General features: G+C 42.1%; 1 protein-coding gene across 4 annotated transcripts in view; it reads right to left on the bottom strand.

Annotated features, from left to right (window-relative positions):
- The window catches only part of ARHGAP28 (Rho GTPase activating protein 28), a 142,859-nt gene extending 124,113 nt beyond the window's left edge, over positions 1-18,746 (bottom strand). For all 4 annotated transcript variants that reach the window (XM_018039589.1, XM_018039590.1, XM_018039591.1 and 1 more), the window contains exon 1: positions 18,309-18,746. In XM_018039589.1, the coding sequence (XP_017895078.1) occupies positions 18,309-18,484 (176 nt within the window). In that variant the 5' untranslated portion in view covers positions 18,485-18,746. The remainder of the gene's footprint in view (positions 1-18,308) is intronic.

Genomic DNA, 20,115 nt, shown 5'->3' with positions numbered 1-20,115 from the left:
ATGCCACACATCCCACGAACACCCGTGTCTGGTTACACACACGTCATCTGACAGTCTGTGGACAGAGGAGTGTCCTGTTGGAATAGCACATGTTCTATGCAAGAGAACGACAAGACAACATGAGAAAACATAATGAGTCCTTCCCATAAAAAATAGCAGAGAAATGTTAGAATATGGGAGGCTTGAGCTGCTTAATATCTGTTTCCTCATTGGAAAATAAGGTTAGATGTTTTCTAAGGACTCTTGGGACCTCAAATATACTATGAACTGCTTGATGGACAGGCTGTATGTAATCAAGGCACAATATAAAACCCTGTATAAGGAGAAACAGCTGTCCGGTCCAGAACTCTGTCCGACACCACCACAGGGAATCACTGTAGGCAGTGAGAGCAGTATCTGTTTGGCTCCTTCATTTCTAACTTCCCTATAAAGACATGCTATTAATTTGCAACTCCGGACTTCAGTTCACCTTTCCTGAATCTATTTTCACTGTGGTACAGCTACTGAATAGATAATGTGCAAACAGACCAGGTCAGTTGTTTGGTCTAAGTAGCTTTCAGCTCAAACTTTTTTTTTTTTTTCCTTGTGGTTACAGTTATATTGGTCAGAGATGGACCAGAAGCTTTAACTCCAATCTCAGGAATGCTTCATTGGCATAAGCAAACATCTTCCTGTCCGTCTTGGCACACAAAGCTAGGGACCAGGAGTCTCAAGTGCAGAGTACACACCTGGACAGGGATTCCAAGAAAAGCACTAGAAACACCGAGCAAATTCCCCTTCAGGACACCGGGCTTGGACTATGGGAATGGGGGTCCAAAAAAGGCCAAAACGGAACAATTTCCCTCATCTTGCTATTAGAAAACAGTTACGCAATCCCCGCTCCTCACATGTGAAATACTGAAAGATTTCTGCTCCCTCTAAACTTTCCTTGAGAAGTGGCTAAAACTCAGTACTTTCGTTAGATGCTGACTGCCAAAGTTTTCAGCCCTGAGAACAGAAACACCCCTTTCGTACAGGGATTATTCCATAAGCTCAAGACACTCCCAGCATCTGCCCCACCGAGCTTCTCACATCAGCCGGAAATGCCCAAGTCCAGACACTGGCCATCACGACCAGGCCACCCGGAAGTGTCCTGCCCTTGTGGACACACACAGGACAGCAGGCATTCTAGCTGTTTTTATACTCAGCTTGTCCGCACTTGTTCAGAGCTCATCTCTAGGTCCTGGGAAATACACCTGATACCATGAGAGCTCTCTCCAGGTACATGAAATTGTCGTGCTGCTACACGCGTAAAGATATCCTGGATGGAAGCAGAGAGGAAATTTTGAATAATCTGACCAACATCTTCTTAACCTGTGGTCCATGTACCATCTGAAAAATGCATGCAAACTTGCACAGCATACATATGTGTACTTTTCATAGAGGTCACTCGTTTTTATTAGCATCTCAAAGAGCTCTAGGACTTGAAAAAGCTGAGAACTACATGATAAAAAATAACCCTTCTTGTTTCAATATGTGAAAATATCACTCTGGTCTCCACGCTAGAGATATCAAGAAAACATAAAGTATATCACCTTTGGTTCTCATTTGTGTATCTTTGAGCAATTAATTCTAAATTAAAAGATAGCATTTGCCATGCATGCTGTTTGTGAAGTTATCTTGCTTCAGTAGTTCAGCAAATAATTTTGACATTACAATTTGTAATTTGGCTTTAAATAAATGCATCCTCTCTCACACACACAAAGATATTCTGTACATAAAAGAGTTCCCCAAAATAGGTATTGATGCAGTAAATGGTTCATTTAATTGGATACTTGCTAAAATTGAGGTCTAATCCCACTTGGGTATGTGGAGAATTCTGTTCTAGGGGTAGCATAATTCCAGGAAGATGGAAAACCTGTAACTGGATCTCTTCCACTACCTTCCGAAAACAAATAGGGGTGCATTCCATTGCCCCAGCAGTCGCGGGCTTAACTGCAGCTGACCAAGTGTGAGACAACCTACAAAATCTGCTCTGTTATTAGCAACATTCTTGCCTTCATGGAATTACCAGAATGCATGTGACAGTCAGGGTTTCATTAGTGCTGAGCTAGTCTTCTCCCCACCTGCCTGTATCCCTCTGGTGCACAATGCTAGGAAAATTCTGTCATCCACAACACCCAGCTGTGTCATCCAACCACAAGCCAAGCTAACGGGGGTAAGAGCTACGCTAAATGTGAAGCCTGAGGGCGGGACTCTGGCTGAAGCACTTGGATTCTAGCATATGCTTATGATTACCATTAAGCCAGCAACTCCCACGGGATCAGCTATTTTATATGGGTTATTTTGGTTGCGAAGGGGTGGGGTTGAGTAGGGGGTGGGTAATAAACTCTCCTACAGTTCTAAAACAGTTAAGTTTATGCTCTGATCTGATTTTCGCAAAACTAGCTTTCATTCATTTTGAAGAAATCTATACAGAGTTGAAGACACCGTCCCATGGTGAGGTACTCTCATTAATTTACTTCCATTGGTTTGGCCTTAACAACTGACACATCTTTGACCACTCGTTGAGCCAATCCCACCCTGCAAATAAAATCTTGCAAATATTTTTATAGACATTTCCACTACTTCCCTCACCAGTTCCTCAGGACATCCGGGCTAGTTTATGAGACCCCTTGTACATCCTCTCTACCACACACCCTACCCATACACCAATATTCCTACATTACCCAGTATACCCATGCGCCCAACTTAAACACCATTCCCCAAGGAATTAAAGCTTGTGTCCTCTCCAGAAGGCATGAAGCTGAATAAGACATGGTTCCCAAAGCCCTCAGGCTCCCTTAAAAGCCCCTCAAGCACAGAAACTCCATCCTGTTTAGTTGTGATCCTTCACAGTGCCCTCAGGAGAAGACACTCAGAAGTGCTACAAAAGAAATTCAAAGAAACAATAAATGGATGAATGAACTGAAGGACAGAGACTCTAGAGATTTATTTTCATAGTTAATTTTCTTATTTATTTTTCTCACACACATTGTTAAAACAATTATTTGGACAAAAGTGTTTATTATACTCACTGTTTAAAATCAATTAATGTGTTTGCTAAATGTAAAACTCTCATTCTTTCCTAGCCAACCCTTGGTTTGATTTTTAGAAGTCAAAGCAAATTGAGCAGGAACCAAAAACAAATGTGCTTACTTCCCAATTTTGCCTGGGTCTACAACAGAGTTGGACTGTGAAGAAGGCTGAGCACCGAAGAATTGATACGTTTGAACTGTGGTGTCGGAGAAGGCTCTTGAGAGTCCCTTGGACTGCAAGGAGATCCAACCAGTCCATTCTGAAGGAGATCAGCCCTGGGATTTCTTTGGAAGGAATGATGCTAAAGCTGAAACTCCAGTACTTTGGCCACCTCATGCAGAGTTGACTCATTGGAAAAGACTCTGATGCTGGGAGGGATTGGGGGCAGGAGGAGAAGGGGATGACCGAGGATGAGATGGCTGGATGGCATCACTGACTCGATGGACGTGAGTCTGAGTGAACTCTGGGAGTTGGTGATGGACAGGGAGGCCTGGCGTGCTGCAATTCATGGGGCCGCAAAGAGTCAAATACGACTGAGCGACTGAACTGAACTGAACTGAACAACAGAGCTGAGACTCCAGATTCTACTTGAGCCTCTCCTTTATGCAACAGCCAATGCCTGCGGACAGCTGGATGACAAACACTTACAACAATAAAATGAAATCACCAAAAGGCCTACATACACTTTTTACCACTTTCAAGCTCTAATGAAATGATGTTTGAATCTCAAAAACTATTACTCTGAGTAAAGGAAGGCAGACACAAAACAGTATCTACTGTAATGTTCTGTTTATATGACTTCCAAGAATAGGCAACACTAATGTATGGTGGTAGAAGCCAGAAACTGGCAGGATATAAACGGGGTGTGAAGGACATTTTTAGAGTGATGGAAATGTTCTGTATCTTACTTTGGATGGTAGTTACATGGGTTAAAAGTCAACTAGTTGAATCAACTGTGAATTTTACTGTACATTGAGCATATCTCAACTTTTAAATGTATTAAGTACATTTAATACATTAATACCTTTAATACGTAAGTACATTTAATACTGGAGTGGCTACCCACTCCAGGATTTTTGCCTAGAGAATTCTATGGACAGACAGCCTGGTGAGCTACAATCCATGAAGTTGCAAAGAGTCAGACACGATTGAGTGACTAACACTTTCACTTCTTTCAAGTGACTATTAGCACTAAATAAAAGCTTTTTTGAGGATGTGTCTTCAGAAACCTTGAAGATCTTTAGGATCACTGCCATTATATTAATTTCTTGCCATAGGAGAGGTTGAGGTGACGAGAGAAAGAAGAAGGCAGGGATGGGTGGTTCTTGGCCTCCATGCCCATCTCTCTCACAGGCATGTGCTAGCAATAAGTCCTCAGATATCTCAACTGGGGGACCTGGTCTTTCACAAAAGCTCAAAAGCAGAAAATGAGGAAAAGAGTTGAAACGTATTTTCCTCCTTAAATTGCATATTCGTGTTGCTGGACTATTGAAAAACACAGAGAAAACACAGAACATGCTCACATATTTCTTGGAAATCTCTGCTTTATTTAAATTATATTAAATTTATTCTAATTTTGTGCCAATATAACTAGAAGTATGATATTAAGAAAATTTATCTTTCAAAAATTAAGTTATGAATAAATGCTGTTTTAAATGTGAACAAAAAACCATAAAAGGCCATGGCACTCTTCAACAGTACCTAACACCCCTATTAACTGGGTAGTGTGTGTCTTAGTCACTTAGTTGTGGTCGACTCTTTGTGACCCCATGGACTGTAGCCAGGCTCCTCTACCCATGGGGTTTTCCAGGCAAGAATACTGGAGTGGGTTTCCATTTCTTTCTCCAGGGGATCGTCCCAACCCAGGGACTGAACCCAGGTCTCCTGCATTTCAGGCAGATTCTTTACTGTCTGAGTCACCAGGGAAGCTATTAACTGGGCTACCAACTTCTTTCATATGAAAAATAAAAATCAGCTCTGCTTATTGGACCAGCTGTATTTTTCAAAGAAAATATGAAAGACAAAGACCTTACTGACAAGTTATTCTAACTTTGGTAGCTTCTTTGAAATGAATCAAATTCTGGTTAAGAGTAATCAAAGGTACTACATGAGACAACAATACCTGCTTTCTGCACAGACCACAGAAGTACCCAAGAGATCATCTACATAAGCAGAGTTAATGGAGAAGGGGAAAGATGTTATTACAAAACGAGGACAGGTCGGAATCCATGTTTTGTTAAAAATCCAGGATTATCTGTTTGCCTTCTTTTCCAAATTAACTATAGAGAAGAAGAGAATTTCTATGTTAGGAGGGATCCTTGAGGTCGGCCTGTAGAAGTCCTTCATTATGCTAATGAGAAAACTGGACATGTAACCAAGTTCAGTCTGCGTCCATCATTTTCCCCAGACTGCAGTGAGTGGTCCCTCCCCACCCTGGCTGGTCTCCTGTTACCCAGCCTCAGCACACCAGCAACCACGGCTATGTGTGCCGCTCCTTTTCCCCAGACTGGTTCTCCTGACAAAACACTCTTCGCAGTCTCCTTCCTCCTGCTAATCCAGGCTCATTCTTATGACCCCTCCCAGATGCCTTCCTTAATCCCTTCTTATCCTCCACAATGTAGCCCCAAGTGTTAGTTACACCTTCTCTGCTTTCCCAGAGCATCTCATGCGATTTTCCTCCAACATTCTTCCCACCATTCAAATACTGAATGTCCACTCTGGGGGGCCTGGGGGCTAATGCTGGGACACACAGAGAGAGAGACATCACTTCTACCCTCAACGAGCTGTACTTCGGATGCCACTTAAATGCCTGATGACAGTCCATCTATTCTCACAGAAAGACTAGTAACCATTTTTGCAGCCCCAGAACCTGACAGGGTATACGGCACACAGAGGCTCAGTAGAAGGTTGCTCAATTTCTCTTTTATTGTAAAAATCAGTTTAAATTCTTCTTGTTTTAATAAGCAAAGTGACCCTTGAGCAAAATTTAATCTTTAAAACAATGGAGGCTATATTTACCTTCTTCTCATTATCCATGCTGCTCTCAGTTTTATGTGTCAAGGCATGTTCATTTACAATTCTTGCCAGCTTTGACTTCTACCTTTACTTCATAGCATATCACCAGAGTCTCAGTTATCCTATGACCAAAGGCTAGTTTAGTCGATTCTGGGAAAGCAGGTAATATGCAAAATCAGGATGCTATATTCTCCAACACAACACCAGTCCAACATTTCTAATACTTCTAGGCTCAAAATTATAGCCAATTATGAAAATATGGTCATATATTTAAAATACCTTCCCTATTATTTAGTGAATTAATTGTTCACTTATTCAATAAGCATGTATGTGCCAGGGACTGGAGATGAATACGACATGGTCCAGGGCATAAACAACCTGCTCATCTTTGGAAAGGTCAGCCACATAAGTCTTACTATTAAGTATCGGATAAGCATAATAAGAGGAATATAGAGGCAGAGAAGGCACAGAGGTGGAGTGAGCAACTTGGGGAGGAGGCAGCCCTCACAGAGGAAGCGACGCTGAGATTCTGGAAGGCTTCCCTAACAGCTCCTCGGCCCAAGGAGAGGCCACATCTACACAGATCAGCCCCCGCAGGGTTTACTCAGCAGCAATTTGTTAAGACTCTTACTGAGTGTCAGGCTCTTCAGTGGGGGAGGGGGAAGGCAGTGAAAGAGTCAGCCATGAAGTAAACAATGTTCCCGTCCCAGAAGCGCTGACACACCACTGTGGGCCTAGTGATAAAGGCTCATCCTCCACGCAGAAATGTTATCACAGGATTATAAGCAGGAGCTCAAGTGTGTTCAAGTCTTACATTTTACAAGTGCTAGGTTTCTTTGTTGACTTCTGGCCAATGTTCAGTTCATTTTAAAAGCTCCGCTCTTGCTCCTGCCTTCCTCTCTTTCCACCTTCCCACAGCTAAGCTTTGACAATAGGTTCCCCTGGCTGCCTCTGCTTCCTGACCTCAGTCACTCTCCAACCTGCAGCAAATAGGCTTCCCCCTCTCACTTCCCTCAGACCCAGGCTAGCAAAGGTCTCCATTGTTATCTACACTACAAAGCCTGTGGACAATGTTTAGTTTTGACCTTACTGATCATTTAGATACCCGATACAGCTGTCCACTCACTCTGAGTCTGATGCCTGGGCTTCCAGAAAGTTCCCAAAGAGTCTCCATCAGAGGCCCACAAAGCTTTGCCTCATTCCATCTGGCGCTGCTCCTTGGGTTCCACCTTCGCTCCACAGCTCTCTACAGAGACCCTATAATCTCCTGCCAGATCTCATCCAGTCCCAGTTTTAACTGTCTCTCAACTGTTGAAGTCTCCCATGAGTAAACAGCTTAGAACTCTCAGCCTTGATCTCCTGCCCAAGTTTCCAACTTGTATAGCCAACCATCAGCTGGGTACCGGATGTGAAGAGCCAACTCACTGGAAAAGACCCTGATGCCGGGAAAGATTAAACGCAGGAGGAGAAGGGAACGACAGAGGACAAGATGGTTGGATGGCATCACTGACTCAATCGACATTGAGTTTGAACAAACTAGGAGATGGTGAGGGACAGGGAAGCCTGGTGTGCTACAGTTCACGGGGTCAAAAAGAGCGGGACATGACTTAGTGACTGAACTGAACTGAACGGAGCTGGGTACATCAGCTGAGTTCCAAATTTCACAGGCTAAATTTCTCCTGGTCACTTTCTGCTCATCCATTAGAATTCTCAATTTCAGTTCTTTGAGACCCTATACAGTCCATGGGATTCTCGAGGCCAGAATACTGGAGTGGGTAGCTGTTCCCTTCTCCAAGGGATCTTCCCAATTCAGGGATGGAACCCAGGTTTCCCGCACTGCAGGCAGATTCTTTACCAGCTGAGCCACCAGGGAAGCCCAAGAATACTGGAGTGGGTAGCCTACCCCTTCTCCAGCGGATCTGCCCAACCCAGGAGTTGAACCGGGATCTGTGCATTGCAGGCGGACTCTTTACCAGCTGAGCTACAAGGGAAGCCTCAGTTCATAACACTCCAAAACAAAAACTCAAAAGAGTTTTTCCTGGTTCCCTGTATGCATTAATCACCAAATGACACCAACTTCATTGCTGTTTTCCCCGCAGGCTCCCTTATTATTCCCTTCTATCTGTATCCTTATCTAGACTCTCATCATCTTTACTTGGATCAGTGCATTAGCTTTCCAAAGTGTTTCTCTGCCCCACAATCATGGTGCACCTTAAAGCTATCCATTACTCTCCAGAGAAATAAAGACACAGGGGGATCCTGGAACAGAAGCAGCAAACAGTTACAATACCACAACTGTGAATTTATGGATTTTAACCCAACAGCTCTGAAACCAGATTAAAACTATAATGGTCTGAACTGGGTATGAGCGGAGAGGTAGGGGTGGAGAGTGGAAGAGACAGAAGAAAAAAGAAATCAGTGTAAAATTTAGATTAACTGAAAGAAGAGTTCCTTCTTAAGACCCCCTTCAAAAGTCCTCTGAGTAGCGAAGTATTGTATTAATACTTCCATGAACTCTAAAGAGAATGTGTGCTAATGTTCCTTAACTTCCACAATAAAAACTTTTTTAGAGTATAGATAAGAGTAGTATCGTGTCTATTTAGGACTGTATAATTGAAATCAGCTTCTCCTGGGCTTCTTCTAAACAATGACTCATGTTGTTTTAGCTGGTGTTGACTCACTGCCCCACAAAGGATGACACAGCTTTAAACAAGCAGAGCGTGGCCTGCTTTTTCCAATTACCAGCTTCCAGCAACTGAAGAGGGGGGAGTCCTCTGGCATGGGGCTTTCTGCAACTAAGCACAATTTTGATTTTACCAAAATAGTTGCCAAGTGGACCTTGTAATCACTGAGCTTTCTAAGTGAGGAGGAGAGAAGTGAAGTCGTGGTATGTTAAAAATCACAGGGGCCAGGCATCATCTGTTCTTTCAAAACAGAATCTGCGGAAACTTAACAGTCAGCGCTTTTCCCATTTAATTGCCTGCTCCACTGAGGTCAGCAAATGTTTTTCTTTAAGATGCCAATGAAAAGTCACAGTGAGTGTGTTTTCCAGACTCTCCAAGTTACATCTGGTGAGATAACGAGCATGGGGAGTCGTAATAGTGTTTGAAAGGAAGCTAAGGAAATGTTGTTCTCTTAACGGTCACCACCTTTTCTCCAGTTCTAGACATTTAATGGTCTCTCATCAGGTCTCCGGTTTCCCCCGCCTCCATGTTTTCCTTGCTGTTGGCCTGACTGCTCCCAGAACACATTTGTCCACGCCTTGGGCCAGCGTAGGTGCCGCGGTAATGCAAGCGGGTGACCAGGGGTCGGGAGGACAAACTCAGACCCCTGACGCATTCCACAAGGCCCTTTTCCATTCTTTGCTCCCCAGCTGAACCACAGAGATTAGTCCTCACTCATTACTTTTTTTTCATGATGCTCAGTTCCTATTAGTAATATACTCTGAACAACTCGGCTGGTTAAAAATAGAAAACACTTCTAAAGACATGGCAGTTGGCAGGGAAGCCCAAGCCACACTGTTTATGTATAACTAAAATGATCGTCTAGCCTTTAATAGTTTCAGTGTTCTGAAAAACAAAGCTGATCAAAATGAATCCCCTGGAAAATGAACACAAGTGCCTGGAGGCCACTCTGTGGACTCTGACCTCTCCGGAAGATTCAAGTCCAGACTACAATGAGCCCTGGGTTTGTTTTCTAAACAGAAATCCTTGAAGCCCAATTTCGGTTCAGCATCATCTGTGGCTCCAGGGTCACCGAGGGACACAGACTGTGCTCAGGCAGACAGGAGACCAGGGATGGCCCGGAGTCCAGACTGGACTGCACAATCTAGCTCAACTTATCCTAAGTTTCCGAGCAACATTTACAACAGACCTGGTCTGCACAAAGGCGTGGTCCAGGAGCTGCTTATCCCTTGGTTGGTTTCAGTCAAGATAAAGTGAAAACCTGACTGAATATCAGGAGAGACAAAAGGAAAACCCCATTAATTCTCAGGGAGCCTTGTTTCTTGACCTGCATTAAGAACTGTATGTTATAGATCACATGGAAAGAACAAAATGAAAAATACGTTTTTAGCCATAGAAACCTGTCTTAGTAGTTAGAGAAAATAATTGATAAAACTAAAATGAAAAAAATTCTAAGAACGTGAACCTACAGGTTAAAGGATTTAAAAAATGCCTTCCTTTCCTTCTGCCTAAAAAAGAGCCCTGGGAATATTTCCTATAACTCAAAATTGCTTGGATCTCACTTCCATGGTCAAGCTAATTGACTTCTATAATACGTTTTGTCCATTTTTAAAATACTGCAAGAGGGCAAGAATACAGCTTTTACATTAAAAAAAAAAACATTATTTCCCTTCAAGGGTTAACAAAATTTCTCAAACTGTATCCATTCACAATTAACTCATTCCATGCTTATTCCATTTAAACAGAATAGTCATGATTGCAAAAAATGATTAAATCAACACTAAGCATAATATCTACTGTGGGAGAGTTACTAATGCTGGTTGCTAAGTGGGGATACGATAATGCTGTCCCTGCTCTCAATAAACCTATAACCAAATTGCAGCAGAAAACACTAAATCCGTAATATACAAAATAATGTTTCAAGATTTAAATAACAGGTTATAAGCACCAGTTTTGGAAAGACAGTCATCACCTTGCTATGTGATCTCGGGCTGATTCTCTGTCCCTCAGTTTCCTCCTACATCACTGGATTGTGGGAAGGATTAAATGAGATAGTGTATGCCACGCACGGTAAACTACCAATAAAATGAGGACTTTTTGGGGAAAAAAAAAAAAAAAAAACAGAATTGACACCACAGGACAGTATGTGATGAATTACCAAATGATCATTATTGTTATGGTAGGTGAAAATTCTTCTGGCTACAACTGTCAAGGAAATCTTTAGAAAGGAAGCTTAGTCCTTACTTCTTTAACTACATTTATCCTCTTCTGTTTTGCTTTATATCCCCAGCCACTTAAATATGGATTCAGTCCCAACCACTGACCTGTTAACTTTGGCTACTCTGTGATTTTTTTCAGTATGGTAATGAAGGCAGGGAAAAGTGGGAAGGAAAGAGATCAAACATCAAATTATTAGTTAAAATGGCATTTTAGTAAGTTAAACCTTTTTGTTCTAAACACCTGTCAGGTTTCTCTATAGCTCTATAAAAATATAAATCCATTGATAGGTCTCTGTATAAAGACAAATGCATGCCCATTGTTTTCTAAATACTGAACAGGAAACTTCAAAGGAATTCTTGTCCTTATACATTACAAGAGTTACAAGAGCAAATCTGGTCCACTGACCAGAAAATTTAACATAGGAATAAAGATTACTCTCTTATACATAAAAGATATACAACTTAGAATGACTAACAGTATATATAGATCTCAGGTGTTGGACAATTTAAAACTACTACATACTCCTCTCTTTGGTTTCCAGTTCCTCCTTCTGCTTCCTGTCCTTGGTATTACGTGTTTGTGTGCAGTCATCATCTATCTGTCAAAGGGATCAGAAATGGAATGCACAGGTTTAATCAGTTATTAAGAGCAATATGAGACACCACAGCTGGTTCTCAACTTGACATTAGTAGATGTCCTCCCACGCTTGGAATTACTTGGCACTGAATGTCTGTCAAATGGATAGTTTTATCTGTAATAGTCATTTATTGAAGACTGATGTAAAACATCTGATACTCAAAGAATATGTCATAAACTGCAAATATTTAGGAAGATGATACATAATAAAAACAATCCACTACTTTCTTTAGTTTGCACTCTAAGTTTTCCGACACAATGTTAACATTTTGATGCATATCCTCTCATATTCTCAGAACAATGGATGCATGGAATTCCATGTTATAAAAGACAGAACATTATACAAAACTCACTAACTCAAGTACCCAGAACACAGAAAACATGAACACAAACAAGAAAACCAAAAATTCCTCAAAGAAATGGAAATAAATGCTATCAAAATTTCTCCTTAGATTATATATTTTAGTCATTTGAACAGCATTTTCTTTACACAGTTCTAACCAGCCTATCTAATCAAAAGTAAATCACGAAGCATGTTAAAAATAGCAATATTAGAACAAAAGTACCACTAATGGCTTTAAGATCTGCCTGAAAATAAAGGAAAAAATAGCAACAATAAATAATATTTAAATTAAATTACATAAGCAATAAAACAATACACCAACATACACTATTTACTTTTTTTATCCTTTAACTTTATATTGGAGTACAGTCAGTTAACAATATTGTGATAGTTTCAAGTGCACAGCAAAGCAACTAACTCTAAGCTATTCACTTTTAAAGCAAACAACTTCCACATCAGTCAGTGCCTATACTATAGCACTGTAATTCTCGTCTTAATGATGACAGTCATTTAGGAAAAGTTCTTTTCTGCACTATTTGAAGATACATTTGACTTAATATTTTCATCCAAAGAGACTTAAAAACAAAACAAAGTCTATCGTTTAAATAAACTTTATTGCCAAAATTTTCTTCTGAGAAACATTTTATTCTCTTCCATTGCTTTTCTATAGACCATTTTACTTCTATTCTTGGCTAGAACTAGTATCAAGAGACCACAGATTGAGACAACACAGAATGGAAATGATTTCGGAAGTGAAATAACTTGGTTTAACGATGAAATGAGAAGAAATTCTGATTATATGCAAACTAGAATCTTTATTTTCGTGTGACACATGTGCAAACGTTCCAGTAACATCTCAGCACACTGCTAAGCGGAGAAGATTCCCACCAGAGCATCCTCGGTAGCAAATCCGACAAAGTGGACGCTGATACCCACCCTCCCCGCACACAGCATTTAATTCTGCAACTTTGCTTCCATCATGTCTGACTCTTCGTCACCCCGTGGACTGAAGCCTGCTCCTCCGTCCATTGGATTCTCCAGGCAAGAATACTGGAGTGGGTTGCCATGCCCTCCTCCAGGGGATCTTCCTGACCCAGGGATCAAACCCACATCTCACGTCTCCTGCATTGGCAGGCAGGTTCTTTACCACCAGCACCACCTGGGAAGCCTCTTTCATACTAACCGTGAAATAAAATTTTGCTTCCAAACAACAACGTATTTTGAAAATTAGGAAATTTATCATTATAGGTTTCATAAACTTAGACTAGGTAAAACTAACCCTTTTTATTGTATGCTGTGGCAAAGCTGAAAAAAAAAAGTAGGTTAAAATATATTGGTTGACTTTTTAAGGGCAAAAACGGCACATACAATAAAACTAGGGAGAATACTGAATGTAGATTTTATAGTTTGTAAAATAAATTAAATGTAGAAGGGATGAGAAAAATAGAAAATCATTAGAACATCACTGTAATAAATGTTATTGGCAAGATCCATATATGGACAAGAAAATCAGAGGAAGAACGTCTGAGGAGTTAACAGGATGTTAGCACCATCAAAAATTCTCCCAAGATACTGATTAATTTACATAGGGAAACCTGTAACAACCTGCAGGCAACACCTGAACCAGGTGATGAGAGCTAACATTAACAAGACTGTGACATAGTGAACTCCCAAAATGATGTACTGAGAAAGGCCTGACATCATTCAGTGAAATTCTCGCCCCAAATGCATAACTTCTATCCAATCAAGAGAAGACAGTAAGACCAATTCACAGTGAGGGACTGCCTACAACAACCAACTGGTCCTTCTAAAGTGCCAACGTCACAAAAGACAACAGACTGTCGTGGATTATGCAGGAGGTTTGGGCGTCCTGACTAAGTGCAATATGGGATCCCAGATGCAATCCTACAACAGAAAAATCCCAAGTCTAGTGGAAAAAAACTTGTGAAATCAGAATAAAGTCTATAGTTTTGTTGCTAGTACTGTTATTGTTTAGTCACTCGGTCATTTCCAACTCTTTTCAACTCCATGGACTCTAGCCCGCCAAGTTCCTCTGTCCATGGGATTTCCCAGGCAAGAATACTGGAGTGGGTTGCCATTTCCTTCTCCAGGGAATTTGAAGCAGGGCACTCAAAGCTCTGGAACAATCCAGAAGGATGGAGTGGGGAGGGAGGAGGGAGAGGGGTTCACGATGAAGGGACACAAGTACACCTTGGCGGATTCATGTCGATACATGGCAAAAAACTACCACAATATTGTAAAGTAATTAGCCTCCAATTAAAATAAATTAATTTCTAAAAAATTAAAATTAAAGAGTTAAGGGAAAGTTAATGATTCTACAACACTCTAAGTTCCTTGAATTTGTTTGGAAACATTAAGGATTAATGATCAGGGAGAACAGATCAAGATAAAAATGGACAGAGCAACTGGTAAAATATTGAGCCAAATGACACGATCAAAGGAAATGTGCCAGATGTTTTCCAACAGCTCTACACAAGGAGACACCAACAATCAGCAAGGACCCCGCTGTAAAAAGAAACCAGAGACACCCCCTCCAGTTTCAACTATCATGAGTTATGATCTCTAAATACCTTATTCTCTCCTAAGAATTCTAGTTCCATTATTCTTTCTGAATCCTCTAGAAAGTATACCTACTAGGCCACAGAATTTGGTGTACCTGTGTACATGTTTGTAAGCTCACATGGACCTACATTAATATTTAACTGAATGAGAGTTGGCACCTTGAAATAAATGTCTTTTTATAATTAATTTTTTTCCAGGAAAGTACCCATAAATATGTCACTAAAAGTTGTTAATTTTAGTCTTCTCCACAAATAAAATATTTACTTTCTATTCATCACTAATTCTAGTTTAATCAAATCATCCCCATTAGGATGAATAGTTATGCTATTAGGAAACAATATGCCCTGGACGAAAGTTTTAACATTGCCGTAGAATTAGAATTCCTAGGATAACCTTGGGGAGCTTCTCTATTTGTTTTTGAGGAACAGCTGGCTATTTTTCCTACTCTATTTTTGTCCTCTTTCAGGAAGTTTATGGTATCTTTGGAAAAACATCAGAAATACTCATGGTCATTTAAACTGTACCTTCACCAAAAAATGTTGTATATGATATTTGCATATAATTTAGGAAATCTTTGAAAAACAAAATATCTACCTTCATCTTCAGCTACTTTTCATTTTCTAAGTGAAATCATTTTGAACATACACTTGACTCTCGATTCTGAATAAAGGTCTAAGAACTGAGCTTCCTAAAAACCACATGATTCTAAGGACAATTCCAACCATCTGTTTTAACAGAACTGAGAATTTATAATCCTTCATTCTCTTTTATCCTTACAACAGAATGTAAATATAGATGTCTGTGAAATAAGGAATTGCTTTTTCTCTCCCAACAAATGCTTAGTACTTAAGTCTCTTTCCTGCATGAGTAAGTATGGGAGATAGGTATCAAAAACATTTTACTCCTCTTGACATCAACAACTGTGATTAAAAGTGCTAACAGCAATAAAACAGCTAACAATTATCAATCAGTTGCTTCCTTGGTGTCAGATACTAGTCAAGTAGCTGAAGCAGTCTCCCCAAGGTCACATGGTAGAAAATGGTGTAAGTGATGAACACAGTCTGGCAGTCTGACCCCAGGGCTGAGTAACTGGCAAGAGTACTTTATCCTGGATACTTTAATAAAATAAAATGGGCAGGCCCCCAAAAGATTACAATGGACACCCATCTTCAGTGTTGAAGAGTAACAGGGAGAGGTGTGAAACGGAGAAGCCACTACGCAGCTTCAGCCTGCGGAGGCCTGAGTTGTTGGATCCTTTGGGTTTTTTTTTTTAAATGGGAAACTGAAGTTCATATCTGAAGCCTCTTGATTTTGAAATGTTGCCATTTATTTCCAACTTTTTTCTAAAAATCCTACTGGTCTGAAAGGTACAAGGCTACATTCATTCTCAAGGCGGGCTCTTTCGCTTCATTCATCGTTGTATCACTAATGCCTACTGTGTTTCTGGGACATAGTAGGTGCAAATAGGTTGACTCGTGCTGTTAAAAATGCTTCCATTTTACCTTGGCTATTTGGTAGGAATTCATTAACTTATTGAGCTCCTGCAGCGGCTGGACACTGATCTGGGCACTCAGGATACAACAGTGAAGAAAAGAGAATAGAAGAGAGGGCGAGAGAGAAAGAGAAAGGGAGAGAAACTATATTTTAGTGGGAAAAAATAGGCCAAAAGAAAAAAAAGTCAAAAGCACATAAAGTTAGATGAAGTATAGGCTTGGAGAATAAGCAGATGACTTGCTCTGAAATAAACTACGCTACCCAGAGCTAAAGAATGCTGATACTCAGGATATCAGATACAATAGCCCATGCTTCCTAGTGCCACCCTGGTCACTACTCCACAAATATGCTACACATATGTAAGCAATTTCAAGGAGAGGGTACTGTTGAAAGAGAGAGTGCTCTCTTCATAAGTGGAACAATACATTCTTGCTCCTTGGCTTGAAAGGGAGTATTGATCAGTAGTTAGTGAGTCAAAGGTTAATAATTCAGGCCTGATTATTTCTGTTATCAGATGTATGATTGATGGTGTCCTCGGGCTCCCTGTAAGAACAGGGACCTCCTCTGGATTGCTGTTACTGAGAACCGAGGAACTGAGCTATTCTCTCACAATTCGGTTGCAGGGGGCAGGGGTCATCTATCTCTTGGCTCAGAGGGTGAGGGACACAAAGGTTCCCCCACAGGGGGTGCAGGGCAGTCACCAAAGATGCAAAGTTGGGGCAACATAAGTCTAATTGGCAACTGTACGGTAAAGCACCAGCTGGGATAGGCAACTCCTGCTCTCGTGTATTATTATCCCAGAAGACCGCATGCTGAGCAGATGGAACTTCTCCAGTCTGCTTTGGAAAGGGATGTAATTTCGGATGGCCCAAAGGGCATGATCTGGCTCCACTCTTAGACAGCTGCAGAGGGCTACAGACGGGGGCGGCCACACCAGGACCAGCTAGCAAAGTGCAAACCCGGCCCCCACCTCTCACCAGTATGTCTGTTTAGTTACTCATAATCTGAGTGATTAGAGTCGACCATCAGGCTTAGAAAAGAAAATACCCGAAAGACAAACACGTTTGTACCTTCAATTAGCCTTTAAAATAAAATGTACGGCTCTTAAAACTGGAAAGAAAAATTGTTATTTTCTCATTGTCTTTATATAAAAATTAGATTTCACTCAACCTGCTCTCTTTGAAAGAAATGATATTTTCTTTGTTAGCCAAGCCCAGCCCAGGTCTCATGCCAACGCAGGTTGTTCTTCTCATGGATGTTAGCCAAGAGGATACTTCTTGAAATAAAGTCACAATCTGCTAAAAGCCTTGCAAGTCCATTAAATTAGGAAACAAGTAATCCTTATCACAACTAAAGATAAAAGCAAGAGAAAAAAATTACTGAAAATAAACGTGCAGAAAAGCACACCACTCAAACTCCCCATTGGTAAAGAAAACCATTGCTCAATGGATGCATGGCAGATAGTCACATTTAAACAAATACTATTTCCCCTAAATATGTGTCAGAGACATCAAATACTATACCATCTCACTTACTAGTGTAATAAATCTGAGCATCCAAGGTAACTTTTTGAGGGTCTCACATTTGTTTACTTAACAGAAGTCTTGCCAGCCTTGATCTTGCATCAAATAGATGAACACCAATAAAGTAATTAAGCTAGATCCCTGATTTATGAAATCTAAAATGCACATAGTGAAAAGCCTTCAGACCTCTTTTGACCCAAAGGAAAATTAGAATTGCATTTATAAACAGTCAATATTAGCAATAAAACAACAGTGACACCAGTGTATGTATACATTCGAAAGTTTTTTTTTGTTTTTTAATCTACATGTTAAAATCGTTTTTAAAGGTCTACCGAGATTTCCTTTTTGGAGAATCTCTCCATCTGTGTTTTAGCTAATGTGAAATGTTACTAAAAATTTCTCGATAGTGTTTGCAGGTTTAAGATAATACATTTTTCTTTTCTATTTTCTCCTGCTGCTTCACTTTTTTTTTTTTAATTCTCCAATAGTTCAATAGATGAATCTGGCAGAAACGAGGCATATGCCTATTACCAGCAAGTTGTATCAGAACACAACTCTGCTAACCTCGCCTGGCCAACGTCTTCAGAAGACAATACAAAGAACCACAGGCTCACTCGTCGCGTCCACCAAAACTTGAAACCACAATCTGACGATGGTGGTCCTCTGCTTTGGCGGAAAACCCAGCTGCCTGTGAAACCACCACCCCCGACCCCCCAGCCCAGAAGACCGGTGCCCGGTGGGCGATGTGGGTACCTGCTGCCTGGGAGGCTGGCGGTCGCCCGGGGCGCGCAGCGCGGCTCGGGGCTGGGCGGCTGGGGGCGCGCGTACGAATGGTAGGCGGTGAGCACCACGCCGCCCGAGTCCTCCACTTCCATCGTCAGCCGCGCATGGCTCCGCTCGGGCCGGAGAACAAAGGCGGGGACCAGCATGGGCCAGCGCACCGGCCCGGTCCCCGGCGGGGCGGGGAGGCGCGGCCGTCGGGCTCCCGGGGCCGGGGCTCCTCCCGCCGTCGGGCTGTCAGGGGCGCGGGCTGGCCGCCCCGCCCGCCGCGCGGCTCATTAGCATGGATTCGAGTCCACGCCCACCAGCCCCGCGGGCTGGGACCGGGAGGGCGAGGCGGAGGGCCGGGGCTGGCTGGGGTGTGGGATCCCCGCTTCTGGGAAACTGGAAGCCCACCGCGATCCTCGGAGGCTCGCGCTGGCCGCTTGGGTCAAGTTTTTCTCGCTTTTGTTTCTTTCCCTTTTTCCCTTTCTCGCCCCCGCCCCCACCCCTTCCAGCGGGAGGCTTATCCCGCGGCCGGGAGCGTTTCCTGCTCGGCAGCTTGGAGCCGAGAAAAAACCGCGCCTGGGAGCCCGTGCTGAGCGGCCGAGGGGCCGCCTCAAGCGTGGGGAGGAGAGGGAGAAGATGGGACTCTCTCATTTAAAGCATCCACATCAAAAATTGAAGAAACGGATTACGTTGCTGTTTACTTAGTCCGGTTACACTGGACTTGATTGCCTCTGGGGCAGGTACCGCCCTCCTGCGACAGGCTGAGAACCTCCCTCACCCTGGGTGCCACAACCACCAAACTCTGCCTGGCCCCGCGTCCCTGCCCTCCTCCTCATCCCCATCATATTCAGAGACTGCCTTAGGCATGTCAGAAAACCAGACTTGATCCTTAGGCGAAAAGAGCATGTTCTGCCCAGAGGTGGTTATTGAAGAGGGGTCCAGGGACCCGGCAGGGAGGCGGGTAAAGGTGGCATATTCAGAAATTTGGGGTCTGAAATGCATCTGTAAAGAACACTCTAACCTATGAAAAAGAGAAGCAAAACCTCTCACCTTATAAAAAGGCCCACCCTGTCCAGGCGCTTGACTTGCTGGCACTTATTCTCCCCTGGGAACCTAGGTTACCCCTTACTGAGGGGCGACCTCTCAGGGTCTGTTTCTGTATCCCTGAACCAGAGCGTAATCTCACCAAGTACATGCTGGTTCTCTCTGTTGCTTCCTTCACTTTCACCGAGAAGGGAGACATTTGTTTTCATTGCCCTTTCAGAAACTAGGAAGACAAAAACAAACGATAATCCAAAATGGCTTTTTAGAAAATGTTTGGTTGATTAAAAGGTGGGATAATAATGACTAACATTTACTGATCCTATACATTAGCTCTTTGAACAATCCTGTAAGGTAGGTAGTGGGGCTTCCCCCTGTGGCTCAGCGGTAAAGCAGGAAACATAGATTCAGTTCCTGGGTTTGGAAGATTCCCTGGAGGAGGAAATGGCAACCCACTCCAGTATTCTTGCCTGGAGAATCTGATGGACAGAGGAGCCTGGCCGGCTACAGTCCATGGCGTCCAAAGAGTGGAACATGACTTTATGTCTAAAACAACAACAACAAAAATCCATTTTATTTAGAAACCTGTCTAGTGCAGTTTGGGACAGCACTGCTGTATTCAAATATTTTATTTCTTCAGCAAATAAATGACCCTAAGAGGGATAAATAAGGTCTACCAATAGTCTTATATTTATCAAGGTCAGGTTTGTCACCAAATAACTTTTGACACTAAACTTTTTTAAAAATGTGT

The sequence above is a fragment of the Capra hircus genome, chromosome 24 (genome assembly GCF_001704415.2).
Source record: "Capra hircus breed San Clemente chromosome 24, ASM170441v1, whole genome shotgun sequence".
NCBI lineage: Eukaryota > Metazoa > Chordata > Mammalia > Artiodactyla > Bovidae > Capra > Capra hircus.
Note: the sequence above shows the minus strand (reverse complement) of the source record. Positions and strands in the feature narration are given on the sequence as shown.